Genomic DNA, 13,373 nt, shown 5'->3' on the forward strand with positions numbered 1-13,373 from the left:
TGTGTGTGTAGAGGAAAGCAAATGCAATTGATTTCCATTTTAGCTTGACCTGTGAAAACTGCAAATATATTTTGGAGTATAAATTGAAACCCTCCAGAATCAGTAATTTCATTGTTGTGTTAATTCACCTCCTTCATATTTACAGTTACTTGTATAACAGAATTCCAGAGCTTCAATCCACATATAGGGTAACAGAGGAATCACTTTAAAATTATAACTCTACAGGTTTTGAATGTGCTTTGGTAGATTGACTCCCAGATATTTCATTCATTTTGTAGTTATTTTGAATGTGACTTTACTTCTATGTGAATTTTGTTATTACTGCATAAAAATGCTATTGATTTTTGTGGGTTTATTTTGTAGCCTGCTACTCTACTGAAAGAGTTATCTCAGTTTCTAGGATTTTCTAAATAAGGTATCATCATGTCATCAGTAAATAAGTATAATTCTCTCCCTTTGCCTGTTTTTAAGCATAGGGTAGGGGAAGAGGAATCCAGAAAGGTGGGTGCAGTGGAGAAAGAGGGACATGGACCCAGAGCTGCAGCGACTTGGCCAATGGGAAGGAGAACAATTGTGGAGTGTAAAAGTGTACCTCATGATTTGGACATGAGCAGTACCATGAGGCACTGCTTCTGTACACTTTGCCTCATAAATTGACACTTAAAAGAATGAGGACCAAGAGGAGAAAAAGGACAATGGGACTACATCCTGTGAAGATTATTACATAAAAAATGGTTGGATGAGGAAGTTCAAACTTGGTATTTTGGAAGTTTTAACTCTTTGTGCAACATAAATTAAAGAAGGAATAAATAAGGATTAGACCATATACCAGAGAATAAAATTCTAAAATAGACAGGAAGGGAAGAGAATTAACGAACAGACCAAAGCAGTTTTCGGAAAAGGGGACAGAAACAAATAATTAACAAAAGAAGTTTGGGTGTATGAGGAGGGAGATTTTAAACTAATTACATAACTGAGGAAGTAGAAAGAAGAAAATAAAGAAGGGAAGTAGAAAACTAAATAAATTTTAAAAATCAATACTATAAAATAAAATCCTAAAAATTGTGAAAGGAAATGGGGAGGGGTAGGATGAAGAAGAAAGTCAGTGGGGAAAAGGTTGTGTCATATAGTTTATGCAAAACTAATTGTGGGGACAAAGCGCCAGGCTCACAGTCAGTCATTCTCTCCTCCCTAACTCCTGCCTTCACGTTAGGACACTTAAATATAGATTGGTATTCAAATATCCTAACTTCCTTAATTTGCTCATTTCCCATAACCTAGCCCTCCACACCTATACACAAAAATGGTCACAAAAGTGTTCCACTTCTGTGTTCATGAATTCAGAAATTCCTTTGTCTGTTAATATCTTCTTTTTAATACTACCTTTCTTTTTGCCATGACACTTAACCCTGTTCCACATTCTCACAGTTATCTCTGATACCTCTACCCCTCAGTTTTTTCCTAGGCCACCATCTGAGCACTAGCAAGTACTTGTGTGCAAGTACTGTTGCTGATCATGCATTGCCAAGCCCTAAATCTTCAGTTTGTAGCATTTCTGTTCAAAGAAAGCTGTGCTGCCTGCTATTCTTTGCTTCCATACATAGAGACAGAGAGAGATATCTGTAGAATTTTTTGCTTTTGTTTATATTAGATCATATTTGTATTGGGGGTGGGAGGGACAGTGTGTAGAGGAGAGTTAGTTGGCTTCAGAGTCAGCAAGTGTTGTTTTCTGAGCACATTTAGGTCTACTTTGGTAAAAGAGGATTTTCTCATAGGGAAAGCAATGAAATCACAGGTCCAGGCCTCCTTTCTCCCTTCCTTTCAAAACCTATATTTGTTAATTCAAACTTTGTTTAAAACAAATTTAATTAAAACTGGCTTTGGTGATGGTTTTGATGCATTTAAAATTTTTAGTATACTCTATATGTGCTTGCTTTATATATGATGGTGGCACTGTTGAACAGAAAGTAAAACCATTAAATGCCACCTGGACTATAGTTGTTTGTTTTTCAAATCTGCCATGAAAAAGGAAATCTTAGGACAATGGAAACTCAGTTATCCATCTTTGAACTATCTGTAACATGCACTTGATTCAGGGCACTGTTCTGAGAGTTTGGTCCCAGGTAATTTAGACCTTGCTTGGTCTCTCTGTCCCAAAGGTGCTTGTAAATCGGTTCCTTTTTTAGTGGGTCATATAAAGAATATTTTGAAACCTTATGCATTTCACACTTGATTGTTTGAATCTGTGATAGTGAGATTGATTAATTGCTGCTGTCATTTGTTGTGAAGAATTTACAAACATTGGAATGGTTTTCATTACACAGTACAGAATTTTGAAATTGGGTAAAAGAGCATTGTATTACTTTTGTAATTTTTAACAACAGTCTAATATTTTTCTTTTAGAGAAATTGATTTCAAATGTCTTAGGTTATCTGTTTTAAGATTTGTGGTCAGAATTTTTAAACAAGACTTTATCACCGTCTTCAACTTTATTATCTGTAAATTTCAGTGTCCTAGGATTTCTTGATGGAGAGATCTCTTCCTATCCAGGAATTTTGTCTGCTCAAACTTAATATGAAATCCAAACTATTTTGACTAGATTTCTGGGTCTGTATTATTTTATGGAGAAGGCAATCTTTAAAGTCTAGCAGTTCCTTTTTTACCTGCAGTTTAAAAGCAAATTCTTTTGCAGTTTTAAGCAGATGTCTATTGATTTCATCTTAGATTCCAACTTTATCACGGTAAAACTCTCAGAAAGCACAACCTTTTTACTGTCATTCTATCCGTAGGGTCAGTAGTACGTTATCACACAAAACTTGGCTTTACGCAATATCCTGTTGTGTTGGTGGTGCCAGGGAGTCTGACGTGCGAGACTAAAGAGTTGCAGTCCTGAAGTAATCCCAGTAGAAACTGCACTCTCGTGGGGTTTGGGCACTCCGGGAGTTAGTTACCACCCTCTTCCTCACTCTAGAAATAAACCCTTGGGGTTGGGACTCCTGCTCTTTGGGACTTTGGCTGCGGAGGGTTCCACCTTTTGCCCCAGGCCTCTGCAGATCTTTAAGAGGTGGAGGTAGACCGGGGCCGCGTTGGATTGGTTCCCGCGCTCTATCCCCTGTCTAATGGAGGCCTCTCCCCGCCCTCCGAATGGCCCTTATTTCCTGAACCCCAGGGAAATGCGCGTCCAATCCCGTTCCAGGGGCGCGCCGGGGCGGGCTGGTATTTGAGCCGAGGTCTGGAGCGGGGACGCGCTTGAGTGGCGCGTATGACCAGAGCCCGAAGCGCGCTGGAGGGGAGGATTAGTGACGGGGTGGGTGGGGAGTGAATGGAGTATTGTTGTTGTTCCTCCTCCTCCACCTCCTCTTCCCCTCCCCCTGCCCCGTGGTCCCCCCCCCCCACACCCCCGCACCCGCCCGTAAGGGGGGGGGGGGGGAAGAGGCGGCTTCTAGCCTTTGCTGCCGCCACCCACCGCCGCCCCTGCTGCTGAGGTTGCTTATGTGGCTGAGAGGAAGGAGCGGAGACGGATCCGGCGCGCCGCCTCTGTGCCTCGGCCAGATGGGGCGGCCGGCTCCCGACCGCCCGCACTAAGGAGCCGGGCCCGAGAGGAAGGAAAAGACGATCCACCCTCCCTCCCCGAAGACCCGCATGGCGGCCACCTCCTCGGCCATGGCCCCGGCTCTGACCGAAGCCACCGCAGCCCCCGCGGTGGCCGAGCCCCGCGCCCGCGACTTGCTGTGGAGGCCGGAGGCAGGAGGCCGCCGCCGAGATCCGGGGCCCGAGCGGCAGCCGTCTCTGGAGGGGGAGGCGGCGGCGCTGCGGGGCCGGCAGGCAGCGCTGTGGGGCCGGGCGCGGAGGCTGTGCCGGCGGCTGCAGGTGGTTCGGGCTCGGCAGGTGGAGCGGCATGTCCGTCAGCAGCTGGCCGGCCTCTGGCGGCACCTGGCCCCCGGGGCCGAGCCGCCCTCACTGCCGGTGTCGGCGCCCCCGCCCGCCGCCAGGGCCGCGGAGCTTAGGCGTCTGGTGGGCAGCGCCACCGCCCTGCTTCGGGCTGTGCAACGGGACTGCGACTCGGACGCGACTGATACGGGCAGCGGCAGCAGCTGCTGCAGCAGCGGTAGCAGCAGCATCGGCAGCAGTAGCAGTAGCAGCTGTTCCTCCGGCGAGGAGGAAGAGGAGGAAGAGACGGCGGTCTCGAGCCAGGCAGGCCCGGGGCAGCCTCCGCGGTCGCCGCCGACGCCGCCCGCACCCGCTGGGTGAGTGCCGAGGCGGGAAGGAGGCGTCCGGAGAAGCAGCTGTTTCCCTTCTCCGGACCGCCGCTTCAGCGGCCGTAGTGCTAGCCGGTGGTGAGACGCCGGGCTCGGCGGCCAGGGCGGGGTCGTGGGGCCGCCGCGCGTGGAGGCGTGAGGACGGCTGCACGGCTCCCAGAAGGAGGGAGACCGGGTGCGGGGCCGGTCACCGCCCTTTCTTCTCGGCCCCGGGGCAGGCGGGCGTGTGGCGCAGGGCACTTTCCCAGACACTCGTCATCAAGCTCCATAACTTCATGGTCTTTCTTGCCTGATGTTTGGCCGACCTTTTCTTCTCCGTGGGCGGTTCTGATCATTTGGGAGTGTTTGTCTAGGTAGTGCGGTAGCAAATTCAGTCAAACCTTCCACTTAATTTAGTGAAAGTGTTGAATAAAAACGGTCTGGTTTTCCCCGTGCTGGCCGGCCATCCTGACGTCTCACTGTAACTCGAGTCTGGAATTTTCTGACTGGCTTAATTGTTCTGCCCTCTAAAGCAAGTATTGGAAAATAATCTCTAGCCCGTGGCTTAACAGGAAAGTTCCACCTTCTTCCCATTCCCTCTCCCTTCTGTATTTAGGCATAAAGGAAATAATCTTCCTTTGGTAAGTAGCACGTTCCTAAACCTGCCAGACCCGGGACAGTTTTTAATTTGGCCATTCTTTTGATCCAATAGGTATTCAAAAATGTTAGCAATGAGTTGTTTAGGTTAGGAAATTTTTGTAGGCCTATATCTTCAAGTGTTAATAATTTATTTGTTTTTTATTAGTTACTGACTTGGCAGCAGTTTTGAGATTGCCCTGTTGAAGTTTTACTGCCTGAAGATTTTTCACCTTTTTCTAGGAAGTGTGTTACTAGCTGTTTTTCAAAGGCTGTTGGCAGCTAACAAGCAAGTCCTTTGTAATTTTTGATAGTTTACAGTAAAAAGACGCACAGAGACAACTCTGAAAGTAATATACCATTTTTTCATTGATCTAACACTAATGGAAAATACTAATTTCCTAATGTTCTATTAGGATTACTTTAGAGAGGTAGCTGTCCTATCAAGAGTGGAAATTTTGCCTAGAAATGTATGTAGATTTTGTATTTACAGTATAAGTCCATGTCCTTTATAACTTAAGTATTGTTCCCGAAAGGAAAGTCTGGTAAACCCTGAAGATTTGCTTTTTGTCATTCAAGCATAAAGATCTTTCCAGGAAGTAGAAATTGGTGGCAAAGGCTCTGGAAGGCCAGAGTTTGTCGAAGGTGTGAAAAAATTTTTCTTACAACAGGGCAGTGAATAGTATCTAAATTAGGAGAGAAGTTGTTTGGGCTATGAGAAGAGAAAAATCAGGTGAATGATTAGTTTAAAATGTAAACTGGCTGTTAGCCAAAAAGCTATGAAAATACTATTGTTTTAAAAAATATACTATAGTTTTTTAGTATGATGCCAAACAAAACAAAAATTAGAAACCACTGGCATACTGTAGCATGAAGCCTCATAGATTTGGAGATACTTGGATCTTGATGAAACCAATCATCTTAGTATCTAATCTCACTGCTTTCCAGTAGGATTATCCCTAAATTCTTACAGTCAAAAATATGCTTGACCTATTGATACACATCTATTCTTTCTGTCTCTTATTAGAAGTTTAAATTTTAGGTAATATGCCTTAAAAAAAAAAGAACACTTTCATCTCTATAGGTACTCAGATTGCAACCTCTCCACACAAGTCTTAATGAGCTGATATGGCCGAATACAATTTGTGACCTGCTGGGCAGCCTGGTGGTAGGCCCAGCTAGACTGATTCTCAGGTTGACCATCCCCAGTCTTATTTGCAAAGCTTTCCTGCCTCTGAAGAGCTTGTCAAAGTTTGAACTCTTCTGGCAAAGCCTTTGAGAATTCAGGGTCACCTCCAAATAGGACTTTACTCTGAAGGAGGCAATATTCTAGTGGACTGAAAAATGTAAGAGTAGCTCACTGTTGCATTTTTATTTGATATTAGCAGTCACATGTCAGCATTTTCTTAGATTAGGCAGAAAGATGACTAGCTAATGTGAATTTAGCTAAAGTGAAATTTATGAACCAGTACTGTATGGTGGATTAGCTTGATTATGGTATTAAACACAATCCCCGCTTTTTTGGACAGAGACTTTTTGTTTTTATTTGTTTTTTTTTTTCTTTTTTTAGTCAGTGGTTTTTAAACTGTGTTAATCCATCACTATGGGATCTGTGCAATAGTGTGTGCCTAAATAATTACAAATTCATCATCACAACTAGGAAAATAATTTCGAATGAACCCTGCTGATATAGGTTATCATCATACACAAAAGTCATCCTTTTGGGAGCTCATTGCACTTGACTCTAAGCAACGTTTTTGTTTTCTCTTTACTGCAGTGGGTACTTGGTAATTCAACAGTTGGTCAGCAAGCATTTGTTAAGCACTTATGGTCAAGCCATTGTGCTAAATGCTAAGGATAAGTTATACCTATCATCTCCTGTCCTAGAAATATAGTGTGTGTACTCTGAGAACTGAGATTCTCATTTAATTTTGTTTCTAAAGCATTATTTTACCAACAGACTCTCAGGGAGATTGCAATTTGTCCAAGATTACAAAGGTAGTATTCTCTTTCCACTATCCCATACTTCCCCTCATGTAAGCAGAACTTGGCCTTTGCTAAAGAAAGAAACTTGTATTGGAAACTGGGAGAAAAAAATTGCACACTAGTAAATGAGATTGTGGTACAGATAAGAGTCACAGAGATTCCTAGAGTAGAAAAATCAATGTGGACTGTTTAGAAGATTTTGTGGCAGGAATTAGATTATTTGAATTCTCCAAGGTGAGCTGTAGAGAAAGCATCCTAAGAGTGGACTTATTTAGGGCCCCGCTGGAATGGAAGATTTCTGTTGGAAAATAGTAGGAGGAGGATGCAGCTGAAGGGTTTGATGTGATAGGCTTAGGGGTTTAGATTTCATCTTCTGGGCAGGAGTAAAACAGTTTGAGGAGCAGGAGAGCTGTGTTGCATATTGTCTTCTCAGTGGTGAGGGAGGGAAAGGAGGGAATTTGGAATTCAAATATTTTTAAATGAATGTTAAAAATTGTTTTAACGTCATTGGGGAAAATAAAATACAAAATACAAAAAAGTTATCTTGCAAGTTAGTGTTTTAGATAATTTGGTCAAGTTCTATTGGAAGATTGGAGGTAAAAGGGACCTTAGAGGTCATCTAATGTATCCCCTTGTTTTACAGAGGAGGGAATTGCACTCCAACGAGACTGTGACTTAGCTAGGTTACACAGGCTTTCTAGGCTCAGATTCCATGCTCTTTATTCTACACCATGCTATCTTGAAGGGACTGTATTGTAATCTACTCATAAAGTGTTAACGCCGTAGATTTAGAGTATTTCAAGTGGGAAGGTCAGGGAAAGGACAGAGATACATAAGGAGACATTAGAAAGGAATAATTGAAAAAAAACTCGGTGACTGAATACTTCCAGAATCTCTGAGTTCATTTGGCATGAATACCACCAGTGCACTTTATGATCTTTTTGTATAAATGATACTTTTGAGTTGCTGTGGGTGAAATGATTCATCACCTAGTGAACAGCAGTCTGGAGACGAATCTCTCAAAACTTACAGACTGTTATTCCCCCGGATAGAATTTACATAGGGTCATAAGATCATAGACATAGAGCTGGAAGGCACCCTAGAGGTTATTTAGGCCAGCTTCTCAATTTTACAGATGAGGAAACTGAGACCCACAAGAGGTTAGTGATTTGCTCAGGGTAACCAATTATCATCACACTTGGAATCTTTTTAGCTCACCGGGATTTTGCACTTGTGGGCAACAGTGGGTGTTGGTTATGCTGAAGGGAATGGGCATTGCCTCTTCTTTGATGTGTGTCTTGCCTGCCCAACCAGAGAACCATCAGTACCTAAGAAGAGCATTATAGAACCATAGCAATACTGGCTGCCCTGTTTTGCTGATCTTGAAATTGTAACTGAGAGGTCTGACGCATGGATTATTTGAGCTCCCACAAAACTTTACATGGTACAATTAAGAGGTAATTGAGGATCTTGATTTTCTCCATATGGGTACTGTCTCCTACCAGGAAGGTTGAGACCCATTCAGGACTCATTCTGAGAAATTCCTGTAATGTTCCCCCATAAATCATCCACTGTATCAACCCCAAATGTTTTGAGGTTCAGGGTTTTCCTATAGGGATGGTACTGTACCAGTGCAACATGTGGGTCCCATCTGTTACCACTTCTTTCACTGCATGACTAACCTGCCTCCTGTTTTGGTCATATATATCTGATGGTTTGTGCCACTTTTTTTGTGAAATTCACTGCTGGTATTGTGCTAACAATCCAGTCACACCTACCATGTCTCCCCAGCGTTCTTTAGGTGACTTGAAATTTTAATTCTTTGGAGGTTGTGGTATTCAGTCCAGTAGACATTTATTATGCACTTACTATGTATGAGGCACTATGTGAAGCTTTGGAGACACAAAGACTCAAAGTGTGGCAAACATACCACACATCTAATGAATACAAAATATTAGGAAATAATTTCATCAAAGAGAGGGCAGTAATTAAACATGGCAAATAAGACTTGGAACAAAAGTTAACTGGAAAACTAAGATTGATTAGTAATTAGCTCTTTAAAGGTTTGGAAAATGCTTTAGAAATATATTCTCATTTTATTCTCATAACAATTTGAAAGATAGGCCTATACTTATTCCCATTTCTCTAATGATAAAACTGAAGCTGAGGGAGGTTGCATAATTTTAGCTCAGTCACACAGCTAGTAATTCTCTGAGGCTGACTTTGAACTTAGGTTTTCCTGACCCTGAGACCGAAAAGTCTTATCTACACTACCACCTAGGTGCCTAGGGGTATTGTCTGATACCTTCTCTAATGTCTACTCGATTACTTTTTTAGTTTCTTCATTTGTTCATTAATGTTTAAAGAGCTCGAAAAATAATTAAAAAGCACTTTCCTCTAAGTTATCCAGTGAAGCATATATAGTGCAAGTATTATTTTCTCCAATATAGAGATAAAGAAACTAAGGTTTCCAGAGTTTGATTTAGCCAGAGATACATAACAGCTGTTAAATATTATGACTTAGGTGTAGAGGGAGGAAACTTTGAACTTGAATCAAGATCATTGGGTTTGAATCTTGACTCACAGGCAAAACTTAACCTCTGAGCATAAGTTTTCTCTTTTATAAAATAGGGATAATACCTTTAGTATTCACTTAGTAGGACTTAGGACTGGTGTGAGAATCAAATGAAATAATGTAAAAGTGCTTTGGGAGCCTTAAAGTGCTATCTAAATGATAATTATTAGGGGCAGCTAGGTGGTGCAGTGGATAGAGCACCGGCCCTGGAGTCAGGAGGACCTGAGTTCAAATTTGACCTCAGACACTTGACACTTACTAGCTGTGTGACCCTAGGCAAGTCACTTAACCCCAATTGCCTCACCAAAAACAAAACAAAAAAACAAAATAAATGATAATTATTGTTGTTAACAAGCAAGGTGCTGTGTCTAGGTCCTGAAACCTTCAATGCTTTTCTGGTTATTCCTTCTAAATCTGTAATTGCTTGTTATCTAAATGATCATTTTTGTAATTGCAGGGAATAGGAGATCTTATTGGGAAATATAAGTAGGATATATATTTTTTTAGTAGAAATTGGTTTTATTTAATTGTTTTAAATCCTTAGTGCTTAGTGTAAAAGAGGCAAGTGTAGGATCAGGAAATCTTGAATTGTGTCAACCTCTGACACACACATAGAGTAATGTGATCCCTGAGGAGATTACTTAACTTATAAATGCCTCAGTCAGCTGATAAATTTCCTAAATTACAGAACTTTTGCCAGTCTCTCTCTGGAAGAGGAGTGTCCTCACCAGGAGGAGCTCCTTAAAGGAACTAATAATAGTTAAAGGCCTGCTCTCCTTAGCCCTCACCTAAATCCCTGTGCCTGTATAGAGCCCTGTTTAGGAGCTTTTAATAAGGTGTTTGTGGAATTTTTTTTTAATTTTTAATTTTTTTGGATATCTTATATCTGTTATTTTAGGATTTAGAGCAGGAGAAACCATCAGGAATCCAATCAGGAATTCCAGCATCCTTATAGGTGAAGAATTGTGTGGCCTGGGGCAAGCCACTTAATCTTTCTATACACTTGGATTGTACCTGGGCTATGTGACCTCTGAAGAATCTTCTAGCTCTATAGCTATGAAAGACAAAGGAGAAACTTGGCACCTCTTTTAAAATAGCCTCACTGCTTACTGCTTAATGTACCCTTAAAATAACAATCAGGTATAAAATGTCTGTTGTATGACAATAAGGTACTGACAGAGTTGTCACTGTTGTGACTTAGTTTAATTTTGGCAAAAATGTTGGCTATGTGAAAATGCCTGTTTAATGAAAAACTTGAAAATCCAACTATCTGACAAAAAAGACTGAAAGTCTTTGACCTTCATGGAAGTTTAATATATTCTTTGCAACAGTAGCAGGACTAGAGAAATTATTGATACTGTATAATTCATTCATTCTAGCTGGAAGGACAATCTTTTTTGTAACTCTGGGAGTAAAAATAAATGTCATTTAAAAGTCCCTTGTTTCCTTGGGGGGGGGGGCGCGGAGTGCAGAGATGTAGAGTTTTTATCTGATCATTTTTTGTAGCCTCCATTGTGCTGAGGATTGGTGAGGGCTGAGTACTTATTGAATATATTAAATACTGCATTAGCTGCATTTCTTCTTAAAGGAATCATGTTTCGTGAACAAGACATACTCTCTCTTGGTTCTAGGCTTTTTCTCTGGCTTTCCTCATGCCCTGGGCAGGGCTTCTTAAATTTTCCCCACTTAAAGACCCCTTTTTGCCAGAGAAATTTTTATTCTGCTCCGGGTATATAGGTATATAAAATAGGTGTATATAACCTTTTACTATTGCCAAAATTTTATCAACCCCTACATTCAGTTAGTTGCATGACCACCCCTGTGAGGTTGTGACCCATAGTTTAAGAAGCTTTGGCTTAGAGTTCTCTCCATCTTCAACTCAGCCTACTAGCTTCCCTGGCATCCTTAAGCCCCAACAAAAATCTCATTCTATAAGAAGCCTTTTTCAGCCCTTCTTAATTCTTAGTGCCTTCCTCCTTTTACTTTTTATTTATTCTGTATTTAGTTTGTATGTGTTTGTTGCCTCCCCCATTGGATTCTGAGCTCCTTGAAGAAACAAGGTCTGTCTTTTGCTTCCTTTTGCAAACCTATTGATTCACACAGTAGGTGCTTAATAAATGTTTATTGACTGAATCCTTTGGAAAAATCCTACAGAAAAATAAATGCCTTGCTTTTGTGTGCAAGGCTTCATACTAAGCACTGGGGATACAAAGATAAATTAATTACATTTCATTCTAGTACCTTCCCTCTTTAAATTATTTCCAATTTGTCCTTTATATGGCTTAGTGCATATTTGTCTGCTTGTCTCCTTCATTAGATTGTGAGTTCCTTGAGGATAGGGACTATGTTTTGCTTCTTTTTCATGCACAGTGCCTGGAACTAAATGATTGTTGATTGACAAAATTTTAAATAGTTCTTGAATTCAGTAAGCTTACATTCTACTAGAAAGGGGATGAAACATGTAAACTTCTGGAAGTATTGTAAAAAAAAAACCTTGGATGTCCTAGTTTCATATTTGTTTTGTTTTTGCGGGGCAATGGGGGTTAAGTGACTTGCCCAGGGTCACACAGCTAGTAAGTATCAAGTGTTTGAGGCTGGATTTGAACTCAGGTACTCCTGAATCCAGGGCCAGTGCTTTATCTACTGCGTGCCACTTAGCTGCCTCTCATATTTGGGTTTTGGTTTTTTTTTGAGAGGCAATGGGGGTTAAGTGACTTGCCCAGGGTCACACAGCTAGTAAGTGTCAAGTGTCTGAGGTCGGATTTGAACTCAGGGAGTCCTGAATCCAGGGCCAGTGCTTTATCCACTGCGCCACCTAGCTGCCCCTCATATTTGTTTTAAAGCCGAAATTCAGTATTGTGCTTTAGAAAAATTATGTATGTATTAACATACAGAATTAAATTCCCCACCTCTGATTCCTTCAGAGACTTCATGAACTATTTCACCAAGAAGTTTGAAACAATGTGTCGTCCCATATCTCCTTCTGTAAACTTTTCTCTTGAATCTTTTTTCTTTTTTTTTTCCAAGGCAATCAGGGTTGTGACTTGTCCAGGGTCACACAGCTAGTGTTAAAGGCTAAAATTCTAGCTAGTCTGTCTAAAATATCTAATGAGTGGTCGCCAATAAATTATAAGCTTTAGCAAGAGTTAGGCTTTTAAGCATTTATTAAGGAGAATAAGAATTTGGTAAAGAGAGAGAGAAAGGCCTACATTCATCTATTTATAAAAGGGAGAGCACATTTCTAGCTCCACTCTCCACCAGAGTCCAAAGGAAAGAGCGCGAGACAGAGCACCAGTCTCTTCCTTCCTCCTCCCACTAGCCAACGTCACTTCCTGACGCCAAAGAAAAGCCTCCTGGTCTTGCCCTCAGAGACTTTCATTTCATGGGTGGAACTCTTCTACAGTAAGTCTCCAGCATGTGGCGTCATTCCAATCGTTACACTAGTAAGTATCTGAGGCCACATTTGAACTCAGGTCCTCCTGACTCCTGGGCCAGTGCTCTATCTACTGTGCCATCTAGTTGCCCCTTCTTCTCTTTAATCTTAAAAATCTCAGTTAATCAAATATTTGTTAAGTACCTGCTATGTGTCAGGAAATCTTCCAGACACTGTTAAAAAGTGAACTGTCTCCTGCCCAGAAGGTGCTTACATTTTGTTGTTGTTTTGGGGTTGGGTGGGGTGGGGGATGTGTAGATGTATAATAAAATGCAAAATAAATATAAGGTCATTGGGGAGTGTAGAATTATTATTTGGAGGGATCAGGAAAGCCTCTTGAAGGATGTAGCCCATGAGCTGATCTTTGAAGATAACTAAGAGTGAGGAAGGTATGTGACATGTTGGTCATTTACCTAAGTTTAGGGAAAAGTACAAAGACAGAGAGGAGGTGGAACATTGCAGGAGGAACACTCAAAAGGCTGGTTTGGCAAGGCCAAGGAGTATG

General features: G+C 41.6%; 1 protein-coding gene across 1 annotated transcript in view; it reads left to right on the forward strand.

The window, feature by feature from the left end:
• Positions 1–3,431: 3,431 nt before the first annotated feature.
• LOC122734552 (KAT8 regulatory NSL complex subunit 1-like) overlaps positions 3,432–13,373 on the forward strand; it is a 129,082-nt gene continuing 119,140 nt past the window's right edge. The window contains 1 exon segment of the mRNA XM_043975445.1: positions 3,432–4,247. Within this exon segment, the coding sequence (XP_043831380.1) occupies positions 3,643–4,247 (605 nt within the window). The 5' untranslated portion in view covers positions 3,432–3,642.

This window comes from Dromiciops gliroides, chromosome 1 (assembly GCF_019393635.1).
Source record: "Dromiciops gliroides isolate mDroGli1 chromosome 1, mDroGli1.pri, whole genome shotgun sequence".
Lineage (NCBI taxonomy): Eukaryota > Metazoa > Chordata > Mammalia > Microbiotheria > Microbiotheriidae > Dromiciops > Dromiciops gliroides.